At 59.3% G+C, this 16,671-nt stretch overlaps 5 protein-coding genes across 19 annotated transcripts in view; 2 read left to right on the forward strand and 3 right to left on the reverse strand.

Annotated features, from left to right (window-relative positions):
* The window catches only part of LOC119846859 (immunoglobulin superfamily member 1-like), a 597,460-nt gene that overhangs the window by 354,648 nt on the left and 226,141 nt on the right, over positions 1-16,671 (forward strand). The window lies entirely within an intron of this gene.
* Positions 1-16,671, reverse strand: part of LOC119847133 (immunoglobulin superfamily member 1-like) — a 660,993-nt gene that overhangs the window by 283,821 nt on the left and 360,501 nt on the right. The window lies entirely within an intron of this gene.
* LOC119847459 (leukocyte immunoglobulin-like receptor subfamily A member 6) overlaps positions 1-16,671 on the reverse strand; it is a 652,437-nt gene that overhangs the window by 283,821 nt on the left and 351,945 nt on the right. The window lies entirely within an intron of this gene.
* Positions 1-16,671, reverse strand: part of LOC119846912 (immunoglobulin superfamily member 1-like) — a 615,137-nt gene that overhangs the window by 254,884 nt on the left and 343,582 nt on the right. The gene's annotated exons all lie outside the window — the stretch shown is intronic.
* CACNG7 (calcium voltage-gated channel auxiliary subunit gamma 7) lies at positions 2,817-13,070 on the forward strand. Its single transcript, XM_038381721.2, has 6 exons — positions 2,817-3,049; positions 5,917-6,149; positions 6,316-6,402; positions 6,844-6,984; positions 8,875-9,020; positions 9,629-13,070. The coding sequence occupies exons 2-6, from the start codon at positions 5,954-5,956 to the stop codon at positions 9,884-9,886; spliced, it is 828 nt and encodes a 275-aa protein (XP_038237649.1). The 5' UTR covers positions 2,817-3,049; positions 5,917-5,953; the 3' UTR covers positions 9,887-13,070.

A 16,671-nucleotide genomic window follows, 5' to 3' on the forward strand; every position in this document is an offset into this window, starting at 1 on the left:
ACAGACACCGGCAGAGAGAGAAAGAACCGAGCGTTCAGCATTTTGGAGCCTGCAGTGCTGAGCTCTGGGAAATCTGACTCTGACCTTGGGCCCAGGACTGGGCTAGCAGGGGGATGCAGATCGGGCGTGAGGGGCACCAGCAGGGCTGAGGTGGGGAACCCAGGGCTGGGCTAGCAAGGGGCTGTGGGTCGGGAGTGAGGGGCACCGGCAGGGCTGGGGTGGGGGCGTCAGGACTGGGCTAGCAGGGGGCAGCGCCCAGCATGACGGGGCCCCAATCTCGGTGACACTGTGTTTGGGCAGCACCCGGGCTGACAGAGCCCTGATCTTGAAGACTCTGGGTCCGGGCAGCGCCTGGCATGATGGGGCCCCCATCTCAGCGACTCTGGGTCTGGGCAGCGCTCGGCCCAACGGGGCCCCGATCTCGGGGCAGCGCCCAGCGCGACGGGGCCCCAATCTCAGTGACTCTGGTTCTGGGCAGCACCCGGCTCGACGGGGCCCCGATCTCGGCCACTCTGGGTCCAGGCAGCGCTCAGCGCGACGGGGCCCCAATCTCAGCGACTCTGGTTCTAGGCAGCACCCGGCCCGATGGGGCCCTGATCTCGGCGACTCGGGGTCTGGGCAGCGCCCACGATACTCAGTCTAATTGGCAGGCCCCACAGCGTTGGAGGGAGAGCAGTGGGGAGGTTACTAATGGTTGAGGACCAGGCTGTGGAGTCTTTCCCTGCAGGGGCATTGACACCAATGCAGCCCCAGGACAGGGACTGGCTGGCTCAGGGGTGGGGGAAGGGGGGTCTGGGGCCTTTTCCCTCTCCCAGGTGGTCGTGCATTTATCGAACCCTCTTCAGTGCTGCAGGAGGAGGAAGGGGCTACGCGGGGGGGGGGGGGGAGGAATAATCCAGACAGGTGAATTCAAAGCAAATCCAAGGGAAAACATCTTTGTGTGCCCCAGAGATTGGGGGATGGAACCCAGGAGTCCTGGCTCCCAGTCCCCTCCCCCCTCCCAGCGCAGCGGACAGAACCCAGGAGTCCTGGCTCCCAGTCCGCCCACCCCAACCACTAGACCCTGCTCCCCTCCCAGAGCTGGGGACAGAACCCAGGAGTCCTGGCTCCTGGCCCCCACCCCTTCTCTTTTAAAAATGTTCCTACTTCCCAGGCAGGGGACTGTCCCGCTGTCGGTCGGGGGGGGGGGAGAAGGACTTTTCGGGGGGGGTGACTAAGAAAGAAAGGAAAAGCGAAGCCGTCCCTGAAAAAGAAACCAGGAGCCGAGCCCCAGAGCCCGGAACAAGGGATTGGAAAAGAAGTGAGAGAAAGGAAGGAAAGAAGGAAGGAAGGAGACCGGGAGCCAGACCGAGCAGGGTCTGAAGGGGAGGAAATGAGCGGGTGGGGGGTTAAGAAAAGGAAGGAAGGAATGAGAAAGGAAGAAACAAAGAGGAAGGACGGGAGTGAAGGAAGAAAGGAGCAAAGGGCTGGGGGCTGTGAGGGGAGGGGGTGGGGAGGGGGGTTGGAGGCTGCAGGGTAAGGGCTGGGGACTGATGGGGGAAGGGCTGGAGGCTGGGGGAGGGGCTGGGGAGCGGGGAGGGGGAGGGATTGGAGGCTGGGGGGGAAGGGGCTGGGGAGGAGGGTTTGGAGGGAAGGGGCTGAGGAGCGGGGGAGGGATTGGAGGCTGGGGAGGAGGCTTTGGGGGGAAGGGGTGGGGGAGGGATTGGAGGCGGGCGGAAGGGCTGGGGACTGATGGGGGAGGCTGGGAGAAGGGGCTGTGGGGAGGGGCTGGGGAGGAGGGGTTGGGGAAGGGACTTGGGGGAGGCGATGGAGGCTGGGGGGGAAGGGTCTGGGAAGGAGGGTTTGGAGAGAAGGGGCTGGGGAGGGGCGAGGGGGAGGGATTGGAGGCTGGGGGGGAAGGGGCTGGGGGGAGGGACTGGGGAGGGGATGGAGGCTGGGGGGGAAGGGACTGGGGAGCGGGGGAGGGGGAGGGATTGAAGGCTGGGGGGGAAGGGGCTGGAGGCTGGGGAGAAGGGGCTGGGGGGAGGGACTGGGGGAGGGGATGGAGGCTGGGGGGGAAGGGACTGGGGAGCGGGGGAGGGGGAGGGATTGAAGGCTGGGGGGGAAGGGGCTGGGGAGGGGGGGAGGGATTGGAGGTGGGGGGGCGGGTCTGTCCCTTTAAGCGCGGGGCCCGTGACATCACGGTGTCCGCGGCGCGGGGGGGGGGGAAGCTCCCGTGGATTCTCCAGCAGCTAGAGCGGAGCCGTTCTCCAGACCCGGTCCAGCCCCGCGATCCGACCGGAGCCGGCCCGGCCCGGCCCCCCATCCCTGCACCCTCGTCCTCCAGCGCAGCTTGTCTTCGCTCCCTTGGTCCCCCCCCCCCCAGCATCCCCGCATCGGGCCCTGTTCTCTCCCGCCCCCCCCCCACGCCGCATCCCCGCACCGGGCCCCTGTTCCCGCCCCGCCCCGCCGGGCCACTCTCCCCCCCCTCCCCCCTCCGCATCCCCGCACCGGACCCCTGTCCTCTTCCCTCCCCCACCCCCGCCGCATCCCCGCACCGGGCTCCTGTTCCCTTCCCCCCCCGTCCCATCCTTCCGCTGGGCCCTGTCTCCTCCCCCCCGTCGCTTCACACCCCCCCGGGCCCCTGTCCTCTCCGTCTCTCCCCCCAAAATCCCCCCGCCGGGCCCCTTCTGCCCCCCCTCCACTGTACATCCCTCCTCCCAGATCGCTGCATCCCTCCGCCCGGATCTTTGTCCCCTTCCATCTCCCCCCCCCCGCCGTCGCATCCCTCCGCCGGGCTCCTTCCCTCTTTCCCCCTCCTCCCCCCCGCCGCATCCCTCCGCCGGGCCCTGGTCCCTTCTGCCCCCCCCAACTGCTGCATCCCCCACCCCGGGTCTCCGGCTCCTTTCCCCGCTGCTGCGGCTCCCGGAGGAACCCCCCCCCCGCCCATGGCTCTTCGGGGCCCGGGGCGCCGCAGCCGGAGGGTCTGAGGCCGGCGCAGGAGCGGAGCGGCGGGGACAGAGCATGTGGGGGCCGCCGGCCGGCCAGCGCCCCCGGGAGTGAGGGCAAGGTGAGCCCCGGGGGTGCGGGGTGGATATGAACCGGGTGTGTGTGTGTGGGGGGGGGAGAGGTAAACCATGTGTGTGTGTACACATTTGTGTGTGCGTACACCATGTGTGTGTACATTGTGTGTGTGAGGGGGAGGAACACCGTGTGAGGGGGTACACATGGGTGTGTGTGTGTGGTGAGTACACCGCGTGTGTGTATGTACATAGTGTGTGCGTGTGGAGGGGGAGAGGTAAACCGTGTGTGTGTGTACACCATTTATGTGTGCGTACACTGTGTGTGTACATTGTGTGTGTGTGTGTACACACCATTTGTGTGTGAATACACCATGTGTGTGCACATCGTGTGTGTGTGGGGAGTGTACACTGTGTGTGTGTGTGTGTGTGTGAGTACACTGTATGTGTGGAGAGTGTACACCATGTGTGTGTGTGTGTGGGAGAGTACACTGTGTGTGTATGTACATCTTGTGTGTGTGTGTGTGTGTGTGTGTGAGAGAGAGAGAGAGAGAGGTAAACCGTGTGTGTGTGTACACCTTTTGTGTGTGTGTACACCATGTGTGTGTACATTGTGTGTGTGTGACAGGGAGGTACACCGTGTGTGTGCGCGTGTGTGTGTGTGTGTGAGTGAGAGAGAGAGAAAGAGAGAGGAGATACACCAGGAGGGGTGTACCTACACTATGTGTGTATGAGAGAGAGAGAGAGAGACTGCGTGTGTGTGTGTATACATACACCTGGTATGAACGTCGGTGAGAAACACTTTGTGTGTATGTACATATGTACATGAGATTGTGTGAGGGAGAAAGAGTGGTGCTGCCCCCTGTTGTGTGTGTGTGTGTGTCCTGCTGTACTCTCCTCTATCCTCTGGAGCTAGCTGGTGACTTTTAGCCTCAGTTGTTGTTTCATTTTCCCAACCCATTTTCCAATGCAAGGCCGGAGGGAGGGTATCTGTGTATGTGTGTGTGTGTGTGGTAGTAAGTGTTGTACTAGTGTATGTGGTATTCATTAGTGCCCCTGTCTGTATGCACATGCCTTATTTGGAGACATTGTTGTGTACAGTATATTGTGGTGTGTGTGTGTGTTCAGTCGAGGAGTTGTGCTAGGGTATGTGCCCCTGTAGGTGTGTGAGAATTGTTTGCTGCTGTTGTGAACAGTACTCCGTGTGTGTGTGTGTGTCCCTGTTGCCCCCTGCTGGGGGGTATGAGCCCTGCTCTCTGAGTGTATGTGTCTCTGTGTGTGCATGAGCGCATTTGTGATGTTGTGTTGAGTGCATTGTGAAGTTTTGCATGTGTGTCTGTGTGCACATCTGTGGGTGTGGGTGTGCACACACATTTTGTTTGGTTGTTCCAGTTTTTGCTGAGTGCCCATTCGTGTGTGTTTTTGAATATTGTCAGTGTTGTCTGTGTGATTTCCTTAGTGCCTCTCTGTACATGTTGTGTGTGTGTGTGTGTTGCTGATGTGCACTATTGTGTGCATTGTGCTAGTGTAGTTAGTGTGCACTAGTGGCTGGTGTGTGTGTGTGTGTGTGTTGCGCTGGTGTCAGTTGTTACTGAGTGTTAGTGTGTGCTAATATATGCTTCTAAGTGATGTGTGTTTGTGCATTGCACTAGTGTATGGGTTGTATGTACTGGTGGCTGTTTTGCGGTGGGTGGGTGTGGGCCTAGTGTGTCTTTAGGTGTGATGTCCTTGGGTATGTTGTGTTTGTGTTGTGTGCTGTTTGGCTGCTTGCTACACAGTCAGTGTGTTTCTGAGACCAGCTACTATGCAGTGGTGGGGAGGGGGAGCCCAGACAGTACTGGGGGAGGAGTGGTGGGGGGCGTGGGGGGGAGCCCATATGGTACCAGGGGGTTGGGGGGGCGAGCCAGTACAGTGCTAGATGGAGGTAGGTAGGGTGTCTTAGGAGTGCTGGCTTGTTATGGTAGGGTCTGTCTCTGCGGTTTGTTCCTGTAGGGTCTCTCAGCAGCGCTGGCTCGTCATGGTAGGTCTCTGAGGTGCTGGGGCTGTCCACACTGGTTTGTTATTGTAGGGTCTCTCAGCAGCGCTGGCTTGTCATGGTGGGGTTATATTAACAGATCCTGTGCACAGGGTTTAAACTCTGATAGAATATTTCCCAGAGAGGGACCCCCCCCCCGCCCTGACATGCTATGAAAACTCCAGGGGGCTTGAAAATATTTCCCAGAGCTCTGCTCCAGACAGCTCCGGCTGAATTAAGCCCTGTCTGTACGTCAGTGATGCGGGACCCAGGGGGGAGCCCAGCCCCTGGCAAGTGGGACCCTTCTCTGCCTGGGCCAGGTACTGGGGCCAGGGGGCTCACTGGCTGCTGTGCGGCTGAGCCCCATAGACCTGCCCCTACCTCCAACTCACTGTCAGGGCTGGCCCCACTGCCACAGGGCAAGGCTAGGGAGCGCTGGGCTGCGGGGAGTGGGGCTGGGGGCTCAGCAGGGGGCGCTGGGCTGCGGGGAGCGGGGTGGGGGCTCAGCGGGGGGTGCTGAGCTGCGGGGAGCGGGGGGGGCTCAGCGGGGGGTGCTGGGCTGCGGGGAGCGGGACGGGGGTTCAACGGGGGGCGCTGGGTTGCGGGGAGTGGAGCGGGGGCTCAGAGGGGGATGCTGGGCTGCAGGGAGCGGGGTGGGGGCTCAGCGGGGGGTGCTGAGCTGCGGGGAGTGGAGCGGGGGCTCAGAGGGGGATGCTGGGCTGTGGGGAGCGGGGCGGGGGGGCTCAGCGGGGGGTGCTGGGCTGCAGGGAGTGCAGATTAACTGGGAGCCAGGACTCCAAGGTTCCGTCCCAGGCTCTGGGAGAGGAGTGGGGTCCAGTGGTTAGAGCTGGGGGGGCGGTGTCTGGCAGGGGCTGCTGAGCCTGTTTCTATCTCCCCGCCCAGGTCCGCGTGCTGTGTGTGGCGCCCCCCGTCCCTTAGGATGAGTAACTGCAGCAGCCGCGCGCTCACGCTGCTCAGTAGCGTGTTCGGGGCGTGTGGGCTGCTGCTGGTCGGCATTGCGGTCAGCACCGACTACTGGCTCTACATGGAGGAGGGCATCATTCTGCAGCAGAACCAGACCACTGAGATCAGGATGGCGCTGCACGCCGGGCTCTGGAGGGTCTGCTTCTTTGCCGGTATGAGCTCCACGTGGCGAGCTTCCCCCGGCCGTGCACCGGGCCAGGGCCTCTTTGTATTTCCATCGCATGCCCTGGCTGGCGACTCCTTGATGCTGTGAGTTTCCCCAGAGCAGTGCCCTGGCTGGGGCTTTGACAGGTAACGCCATCTCTTGCCCCCCTGCAGGCCGGGAGAAGGGCCGGTGCGTGGCATCAGAGTATTTCCTGGAACCCGAGATAAACCTGGTGACAGAAAACACAGAGAACATCTTGAGTAAGTGAGAGGGGCCGCTCCTGGCCCGGGGGCTTCAGGATAGAGCGCGCGAGCAAGAGAATGTGCACGAGGAGAAAATGAGTCAGCTCCCACTTGCTGTGGAGAGGAGGGCAGCCGTGTCACAGGTGTGTCACAGGTGTGTCTCAGCCCTCCTGTGTTCAGCTCTGAGCAAGACGGCATGCGGCGTGAAGCCCAGCCACCTGGCCCTCCATGGGATTGGGAGCTGTTAGTGGCGGGACCTAGGTGGGGTAGAGCTGGAGTTTGTAGGGACAGGAGGAGAAGGGGGAGGAGGTGTGACCATGGCGGGGGTGGAGTAAATGGGGGATAGGAAGTGAGAAGAGTGTTAGTGAGTCTGAGAGAGGGTGGTCTCTACCCCCTGGAGTGGGGTGTGGGACGGGGTGGAGATGCTCTGACTATCTAGTGTCCCCCTTCCCCTCACAGAGACAGTTCGCACGGCCACCCCCTTCCCCATGGTCAGCCTCTTCCTTGTCTTCACGGCCTTCGTCATCAGCAACATCGGCCACATCCGGCCCCAGAGAACCATCCTGGCCTTTGTCTCTGGCATCTTCTTCATCCTTTCTGGTGAGGGGCCTGGGAGTGGGGTGTGGGGGCTCAGTAGGGGGCGCTCACCCCTGGCAGTCAGGGCTGGCCCCAATGCCGCAGTTTGGCGCTAGGGGGTGCTGTCCTGCAGGGAGTGGGGGCGGGGCTCAGTAGGGGCACTCTCCCCTAGCCTCCCGAAATCCTGCCTGAGGTTGTGGTTGGATGTGAGATTCTCTTTCGCTTCCCATCCCAAACTTTTGTGTGGTGCAGCCATGGAATAGTGCCAGGAGAGGGGGTCCCCGTTGTAAACACCCCCAGCTCCCTACTTCAGAAACGGCTGTATCTCAGGGCTGGACGAGGGATCCCCATATAAACAGTCCCCGTGCCCCACCCCAGAGGTGGCCGCATCTCAGCACCCGGTGTGGAATTCCAGTATAAACAGCCCCCGCACCCCACCGGAGAAAGACACTGGAACAAATATGAAAGAACCAGTTTGCTGTGCACCTGGAGGATAACGGAGTTATAGGGAAGAAATCACGCTAACCCAACCTCATTTCCTGCTTTGACAGGGTTACTGGCCAAGTGGACGGGGGGAAGCAGTAGACGTGAGAGATCTTGATTTTAGCAAGGCTTTTGACACAGGCCCGTGACAGTCTCATTAGCAGCCTAGGGAAATGTGGCTCTTTCTAGATGAATTTACTATAGGGCCGGCGCACCATTGGTTGGAAGACTGTACTCTAAGCATCGTTACCATTGATAACTGGGGGGCGGATCTAGTGAGGCCTGCAGTGGTCAGCCCTGGGGCCGGTACTAGTCACTTTTTTAATGAATGACTCGGATTACGGAGCGATGAGTGGAATTGGCAGATGCCCCCAAGCTGGGCAGGGTCGCGAGCCCTTTGGAGGAGCGTTCAAAACGATCTGGACAAATTGCAGACGTGGTCTGGAATGGCCCAGATGAAATTCAATCCAGACAAGGGCCAAATCCATCACTTGGGAAAGACAAATCCAAAGCATGGCTACAAAACGGGGCCTAGCTGGCTAGGGGGTCGGACGGCTGGAAAGGGGCAGGGGGTTAAAATGGGTCATGAACTGAATATGAGGCAACGATGCAGGTGCCAAAAAAGCGACTGTCCTTCTGGGGCGGGGTAAGAGGAGTCTCGGACATAAGACGCGGGAGGTGATTGTCGTGCTCTGCTTGGCCCTTGTAGAGACCTCGGCTGCGTCCAGTTCTGGGCACCGCCCGACAGATGCACAGATTGGACAGAGTCCAGAGGGGAGCCGGAAACCCGGTCAAAGGGAAATTTAAAAAAAACTAGAGCATGTTTAGTCCAGAGAAAAGAAGCCCGTGGTGGGGACCTGAGACCAGTTTTCACATAAGGGCTGTTATAAAGGGCTGTGATCAGTTGTTTTCTACGTCTGCTGGAGGTGGGACAAGAAGTAATTGGCTTAATCCGCAGCAAGGGAGATGTAGGTTAGATATTAGGAAAAATGTTCTAACTCTAAGGGGAGGAAAGCTCTGGAATCAGGTCCGGAGGGAGGTTGTGGAATCTCCATCACTGGAGGTTTTAGGGACAGGTTGGACAGACCCCGGTCAGCGCTGGTCTAGGTTTACTTGGTCTGGCATCAGTGCAGGGGGCTGGATTAGATGACCCCTCGAGGTCCTTTCCATCCTGACATTTTTATGGTCCTCGTGTAAACAGATTCCAGTCCCACCCCAGAGGCAGCCGCATCTCAGAGCTGGGCGAGGGGTCCCTGTATAAAAAGCCTCTGAGCCCTACCCCAGAGATGCTGCTTCTCAGTGCTAGGTGAGGGGTCCCTGTATAAGCAGACCCCATGCCCCAACCCAGAGGCGGTTGCATCTCAGTGCCGGGCAAGGGGTCCCTGTCTACACAGCCCCCAGCAGCTTTATCGTTGGCCCTGTCTCTTGCAGGCCTGTCTCTCGTGGTGGGGTTAGTTCTCTACATCTCCAGCATCAATGACGAGGTGATGAATCGACCCAGCGGGTCGGAGCAGTATTTCCACTATCGCTACGGCTGGTCCTTTGCCTTCGCAGCCTCCTCCTTCCTCCTCAAAGAGGTTTGGATCTTGCCCCACCCCATCCCAACCCCTCCTCCCCCCGGGCCCTGGAGATTCCTGGCTGACTCTGTGCTGCCTCCTGGGGTAGAATTTGGAACCCCTTTCCCGATTCTGCCGGCTGAACTAACGGAGAATCCCCCTCTACTGGCACAGTATGGTGACTGTGACACACGGAGTGGGGCAGTTCTAATCTATCCAGCAGCGGGTAGTGGTGAGAATTGTTGGGGGAGCCTAGAAAGTCTCTGACCTCAATTTACAAACTGTGGAGTCCTTAAAATAGATGAGGTAGATGGGCCCAGTTGGGAGGAGAGGGGAGGGGAGGGGAGGGAGGGAGGTCTAGTGGTTAGAGCAGGAGAGCTGGGAGCCAGGACTCCTGGGTTCTATGCCCAGCTCTGGGAGGAGAGTGGGCTGTAGTGCTTAGAGGAGGGGGGCTGGGAGCCAGGACTCCTGGGTTCTATCCGCAGCTTGGGCAGGGGGAGTAGGATCTAGTGAATGCGGGGGGGAGAGCCAGGACTCCTAGGTTCCATCCCCCGCTCTGGGAGGGGAGTAGGGTTCTGCAGTCCCATTCCCTCACCTTCCACTCACTCTTCCCCCCACACCTCCTGCAGGGTGCCGGCGTGATGTCCGTGTACCTGTTCACCAAGCGCTACGCGGAGGAGGAGATGTACCGCCCCCACCCGGCCTTCTACCGCCCGCGCCTGAGTGACTGCTCCGACTACTCGGGCCAGTTCCTGCACCCGGAGGTGTGGCACCGCGGGCGCAGCCCCTCCGACATCTCCAGCGACGTCTCCATCCAGATGACCCAGAATTACCCCCCCGCTATCAAGTACCCCGAGCACATGCACATATCCACCTCGCCCTGCTAGGCCAGCCCCCCCACCCCGACCATCCCCCACCAGGGCCTGCCAGCCGCCCCCCACCCCAGAGACTGTGCAGAGCGGGGCCCACCTGTGGATCACAGACTGGGTGCTACTGGACTGAAACCTCTCCTTGTCCCCCCTTTCTTGCTCCCTCTGCACCGTCCCCGGAGGTCTCCCCCATTTGGCCATTTTGGTGGCATTCGTGACAGGAAGTCACCCTGTCGGCCATTTTGGTAGCCATGGGAACTCGGCAGGATTGCCAACAGGAAGTCACCTGTCGGCCATTTTGGCTGCCATGGGCAGGTGGCAGGACTCCCGACAGGAAGTCACCCCATCGGCCATTTTGATTGCCACCGGAAGGTGCCGGGATTCCCAACAGGAAGCCATCTGTCAGCCATTTTGTTTGTCATCATCGGGCCAGCCCCATATACTTTTTTTGTCCCCACAAGGGCCAGTTCCTAACAGGAAGTCACCCCTCTACCATTTTCTCTGTCCCTGCTCCAATCCCTTTCTCCCCGATCCTGACAGGAAGTGGCTCCTCTGCCATCTTTTTTACCCCAAAATGGCCAACCCTGGTTAGGAAGCTGCCCATCTGCCATTCTGGTTGCCATTGCACCAGCTCCCCTTGGTATGGATCCTAAGAAGAAATGGCTCCTAACGCCATTTTCCTCCAGAATGGCTAACCCTGACGGAAGTCACTCGTCGGCCATTTTCCTTGTTGCCATGCCAGCCTCTTCCCCTCGCCCCCCGCAGATCCTGAGAGGAAATGGTTCCTCCGCCATCTTTGCTGCCCCACAATGGCCAACCCTGACAGGAAGTCACTCGTTGGCCATTTTCCTTGTTGCCATGCCAGCCCCCACACATCCTGAGAGGAAATGGCTCCTCCGCCGTCTTTGCTGCCCCACAATGGCCAACCCTGACAGGAAGTCACTCGTCGGCCATTTTCCGAGTTGCTGCACTGGTCCTCCCCGATCCTGAGAGGAAATGGCTCCTTCGCCATCTTTGCTGTTTTCCAAATGAACCAGATGGGGGAACTGCATCAGCAAATGGGGACACAGAGAAGGGCCCCAGGCCACTTGCTTCCCTCGGAAGCAACCAAACCCAGAGAGATGAATCAAGGGGAGCTGGAAATATAGACACCAAGGTCGGGCTAAAGCAACCGCGGCGGCTGGCTGCCAGCACCTCACCCTCAGAGATCCGCTCCCCCCTCGACCGCCAGATCGGGGCCCCGTCTCTTTGTCTTCCCTCGGCCAAAGAACGGTGGACGAAGCCCTTTTCTTAGCAAGCGTGGGCACGACCGTGCCATGCATTAGTACGGCCCAACAATGGCCACTGTTAGCCCAGCTTCAGGCCAGCTGCCCCCAGGCTCTGCTTTGCTCTTTCCTTTCTTTCGATTTGCTTTCTTCTTCCATTCTTCCTGTCTCACCCCCTTTTTTCTTTTCCATTTCCCGGCTCTTTCCTTCTTCCTCTCTCTGCACTCTTTCGTCCAGTCCTTCTTTTGTACATTTCTCTGCACTTCTTCTCTATTGATTTTCTTTATATGTCCATTTACAGGTTCTTTTTTCACCCTTTTGTTTTCCTCTTCCTTTCTCTACCCTCTTTTGTTCTTTCTCTATTAGTGCCCTTCTCTTTTAGCCACCTCCGCACGCTGGGGTGTATCTCAGGCTGGATTTCTTTTGCCACGGTGACTGTGTTTGTGTCTGTAGAGGGGAAGGGGTCTCCATCCATGCAGAAACGAGGAAGGAGCAAATATAATTGGAGGAGGAGAAGGATGCCAGTGGAGAGACAGAGGAAGGGAAAATAAGGGACTGGGAAACGAGAGAATGAAGGGAAGGTGGGTGAGGGCGGGAGGAAAAGGGGTAGGTAATAGATACCTGGGGCTTCAGGAATGGATCAATGCAGGGAACTGGCATCACAGCTGGGTTTGGGCACCTTCTGCTGGCTGGGCCCTGCCAGGACCCAGGACTCTTGCTGTGAACTTAGTTGGTACTGTTCGGTCCCTGTCCCGTGTGGGTATTTTTGTGGGCTCCTTTGACAAGGTCATCTGTACCTGGCTCTGCGAGCTTCCCCACGGCAGTGCCACCAGCTGTGGAGGCTCCAGTGCTGCGAGCTTCCCCATGGCAGTGCCTCCCAGCCAGGGAGCTAAAGGAGAAAAACCGTCCTCATCTCTTGTCATGATGTTGGGACTATGACATACAGAGGAGCTGGTCTTATGGCATCCAACAGAGGACGGTATCTGCTTGGAGGGACCCAGCTCTGGGAGGGGGGTGGGGTCTAGTGGTTAGAGCAGGAGGGCTGGGAGCCAGGATTCCTGGGTTCTATCCTTGGCTCTGAGAGGGGAGTAGGGTCTAGTGGTCAGAGCAGGGGGCTTGGGTTCTACCTCCAGTTCAGGAAGGGGAATGAGGTCTAGGGGATAGATCAGAAGTGGGGGGAGTTTGTCTACCCTCAGGGAGCAGGAGACACCATCTTTTGCCCCTGACCCCTTAAAGGGCCAGAAATCTCCTTCCTCCACCCTTAGAAATCCCACCTTTTGTTCTTGAATGATCCTGGGGATCAGGGGACCCCTCAGCACTTAGACCTGGCAAGGGGGGGGTCGAGGAGGAAGGTCAAGGCACCCCTACACTTGGGAGCCGGTGGCAAAGAAAGTGTTAAAAATCTAGCACCAGAAATGGCCCCTCCGCCCAGGGCATGGGGCAGGGAGGATGAAAGCTAACTAGCTACATCCCCTCCAATCAGTTTGAATGGGGGGGAGGCGGTGATGAAAGGGTTAACCATATAGCTCCATCCCCCCCTCACCAGGAATGTGGGTGGGGGGGTGGGAGGGAGAATTGTAGGGATAAAATAGCACCACCACCCTCCCCCTGCACACTGAAGCAATGGGGGATCCTGGCAGTGCAGGAGATAACACACAGGGGAGCAGATAGTGGGGGGAGGAATCCTCCACAGGTGCGGTGACCCTTATTGCGGGGGGGGGGAGAATCCGGCTGGTATCTGTGAAAGGGGGAAGGTTCTTAGCCTGGGGGTGGGATGGGGGGACATGCATACTACACCAGTGACCAAGGAGAGATCCCTTTTTATTGCCATATATTCTCTCCCGCCCCCCATGCCGGGGCCCACCCCCCCCCCCCTTATTTACTCTGTACCATATGTACATAGGACTGAGAGACTGCAATAAACTTTATTTCAAACACCTCCCGTGTCTGGCTGTTCTCCCGTACATCCATTGACACACCCCCCATCTTTCACCCTCCACCCCTCTATCTCCATCCATCCACCCACCCCTGCATCTCCCTCTCTCTATACATCCACACCCCACCCCACTTCTCCCTCCATACACCCTCCTCACATCTCCAACCATAACCCCTCGCGTCTCATCCATCCATCCACCCACTCCCATAACCCTCCCTCCCTCCCTCCATCCACCCCCCACATTTCCCTCCATGTAACCATAGACTCCCCCATCTCCCTCCCTCCGTCAGTCCATCCATCCCCCATGTCCCACCCTCCATAGAATCATAGAATATCTGGGTTAGAAGGGACCTCAGGAGGTCATCTAGTCCAACCCCCTGCTCAGAGCAGGACCAATTCCCAATTTTTGCCCCAGATCCCTAAATGGCCCCATCAAGGATTGAACTCACAACCCTGGGTTTAGCAGGCCAATGCTCAAACTACTGAGCTATCCCTCCATCGATACCCCCCCACATCTCCCTCCCTTCAGCCATCCATCCCACACCCACCCATCCATCCACTCCGATCTCCCTCCCTCCCTCCCTCCATCCACCCCCACATCCACCCATTTCCATACCCCTCCCCCATCCATCCACCCCCCCATCCATCCACTCCCATACCCTTCCTCCCTCCATTCACCCCCCACACCCACCCATCCATCCACTCCCATACCCCTCCCTCCATCCATCCACCCCCCATCCATCCACTCCGTTACCCCCCACTCCCTTACCCCTCCCTCCCTCCATCCACCCCCACCCCCACCCATCCATCTACTCCTTTACCCCTCCCTCCCTCCATCCACCCCCACCCCCACCCATCCATCCACTCCCATACCCCTCCCTCCATCCATCCACCCCCCATCCATCCACTCCGTTACCCCCACTCCTTTACCCCTCCCTCCCTCCATCCACCCCCACACCCACCCATCCATCTACTCCCTTACCCCTCCCTCCCTCCATCCACCCCCACCCCACCCATCCATCCACTCCCTTACCCCTCATCCATCCCTCCATCCACCCCCACACCCACCCATCCATCCACTCCCTTACCCCTCCCTCCATCCATCCCCTCCATTACTCCCCACTCCCTTACCCCTCCCTCCCTCCATCCACCCCCCCACCCATCCATCCACTCCCATACCCCTCCCTCCATCCATCCACTCCATTACCCCCCACTCCCTTACCCCTCCCTCCCTCCATCCACCCCCACCCCACCCATCCATCCACTCCCTTACCCCTCCCTCCCTCCAGCGCCTTCGCTCCCCCCTCCCCCCCGGCTCTGCCCCTCTCTCTGTGCCGGGCTGGAGGGTGGGGGAGGGGAGCGCAGGCGCTGGCAGCTGAACGGGTGCCAGCGGGCGGAGGCTGGCGATGGCTCAGCAGCCTGGCCACCGACCAGCGCAGCAGGGGTTAACGGTCGCCATGGTGACCTGCCAGAGAGCCTGGCTGTTGCTGGGGGGGGGACACAGACACACGCACACGCACCACACACGCAGTCTGGCAATTCCCCCACACCCCAGCAGGGGGTAGCATGGAGGGCTCCCCAGGCGCTGGTCAGCCCCTGGCTGCGGTGGAGACGGGCCGCCGGGCAAGATGGGCCCCCTTAGTCTGAGCCCCATGGAGTCTCATGAGGGCAAATCAGCGTGGAGGGGTTTGGGTGGGGGCTGGAGGGAAGGAGGGGGGGAGGGGGCAGAAGGGTTGGGGGGGCAGCAGGGGAAGATCTGGATGTATGATGGAGGGGGAGTCGCCCAGCTGTGGGGAAGCAGGTATCCTGGGGGAGGGAGGATGGAGAGAGCAGGATGGGGGTCTGGGAGATGGGGGCGCATCACCTGGCGGTGGGGGTTACATTGGAGGGGGCTGGTACTTGCTGGAGAATGTGACACCAGCAGCTCTTGTGGCTCGTCTTCCCACTCCGGGTATTGGCCTGCACCCCCCGCCCCTCCAATGAGGAACACCCCCACGCCCCAGCAACTGTGGGGAGGGGACAGCAAGAAACACTCAAATTTGGCCGAGCTGGGTACCTGAGCAGCGCTGGGAGCCTGTGCACTAGGCCCCAATGCCCAGAACTGAGCCCAGCCAACCCCGGGACCCCCTGGCCCATGGCTTGAGAACCCCTGCTCGAGAGGGCATGCAGGATTTGTGGCATTGCTCTACAATGGTGCCGAGTTCAAGGTGCACATGCCTTGCTCCAGAGCCCCGCAGTGCAGTGGCGGGTGGACTGGCTCTAGAATGGCCCATTATTTGGCTCTATTCCTCCAGACCGCCGTGGTATTGGGATATATTGCTCTAGAGCGCCGTGGCACTGGGATCCCCTGCTCTAGAGTGCTGCGTTATTGGGATCCCTTGTTATAGAGCAGCGGTTCTCCAACTGTGGGCTGGGCCCCCAATGTGGGTCGTGACCCCATTTTAATGGGGTCGCCAGGTAGGGCGTTAGACTTGCTGGGGCCTGAAGCCAGAGCCCCCCAAAGTGGTGGGGCTCAGGTTACAGGTCCCCTGCCTGGGGCTGAAGGCTTTGGGCTTTGGCTCCCCCACCCCAGGGTAGCAGGGCTCAGGTGAGCTCAGGCTTTGGTGCTCCCTCCTGGGGTAGTATAGGAATTGTTGTCAGAAGGGGATTGCGGTACAATGCAGTTTGAGAACCCCTGCTCTAGAGCGCCGTGGGATTGGGATACCTTGCTCTAAAACCCTGTCATGTTGGGATCTTGCACTCGAGAGCATTGAGGATTGTGACCCCATGCTCTAGAGTGACGTGGGTTCGGGATCGCTCAGAATCACAGAACCACGGGGTCAGAAGGAGCCGCAAGGGTCGTCTCGTCTAACCCCCGGCTGAGATGCAGGATTTTTTGGGTCTAAACCATCCCAGTCAGGTGGCTCCAGCCCCCGTTTGAAAAAAGCTTCCAGGACCTCCCGAGGTGTCTGTTCCACTGTCCTTCTGTTCTCACGGGTCGGAAGTTTGTTCTGAGATTTAATCTAAATCTGCTCTGCTGTAGTTGGAACCTACGGCCTCTGTCCTGCCCTCTGGCACAAGAGAGAGCAACTTTTCTCCCTCTTTTTTATGGCAGCCTTTCAAGTATTTGAAGACCCGCTGTCATGTACCCCCTTCATCTCCTCTTTCCCAAATGAAACATACCCGGTTCCTTCAGCCTTTGCTCACGTGGCTGCATTCCCCCCCCCCTTGATCATCGTTGTCGTTCGCCTCTCAATCCTTCTTTCCAGTTTCTCCACATGCTTTCTGCACAGCGGTGACCGGAGTGGACACAGCACTCCCGGCCTGCCCAGCGCCGAGCAGAGCTGTGCTCTCACCGTCCATGACTCGCACGCTGCACCTCTGTTAATGCAGCCTAAAGTTGCATTTGCTTTTGTGGGTTTTTTTGCAAAGGCATCGCATTGCTGACTCATGCTGAGGGTATGATCCACCACAATTCGCCGATCCTTCTCAGCAGTGCTGCTGCCAAGCCAGTTAGCCCCCATCCTGTACTTGTGCATTTGGTTTTTCTTCCCGAAGTGCAGCACCTTACATTTGTCTTTGTCGAGTTTCGTTTTGTTGTCTAGAGACCAGTTCTCCAGTAT

Source organism: Dermochelys coriacea, chromosome 23 (genome assembly GCF_009764565.3).
Source record: "Dermochelys coriacea isolate rDerCor1 chromosome 23, rDerCor1.pri.v4, whole genome shotgun sequence".
NCBI lineage: Eukaryota > Metazoa > Chordata > Testudines > Dermochelyidae > Dermochelys > Dermochelys coriacea.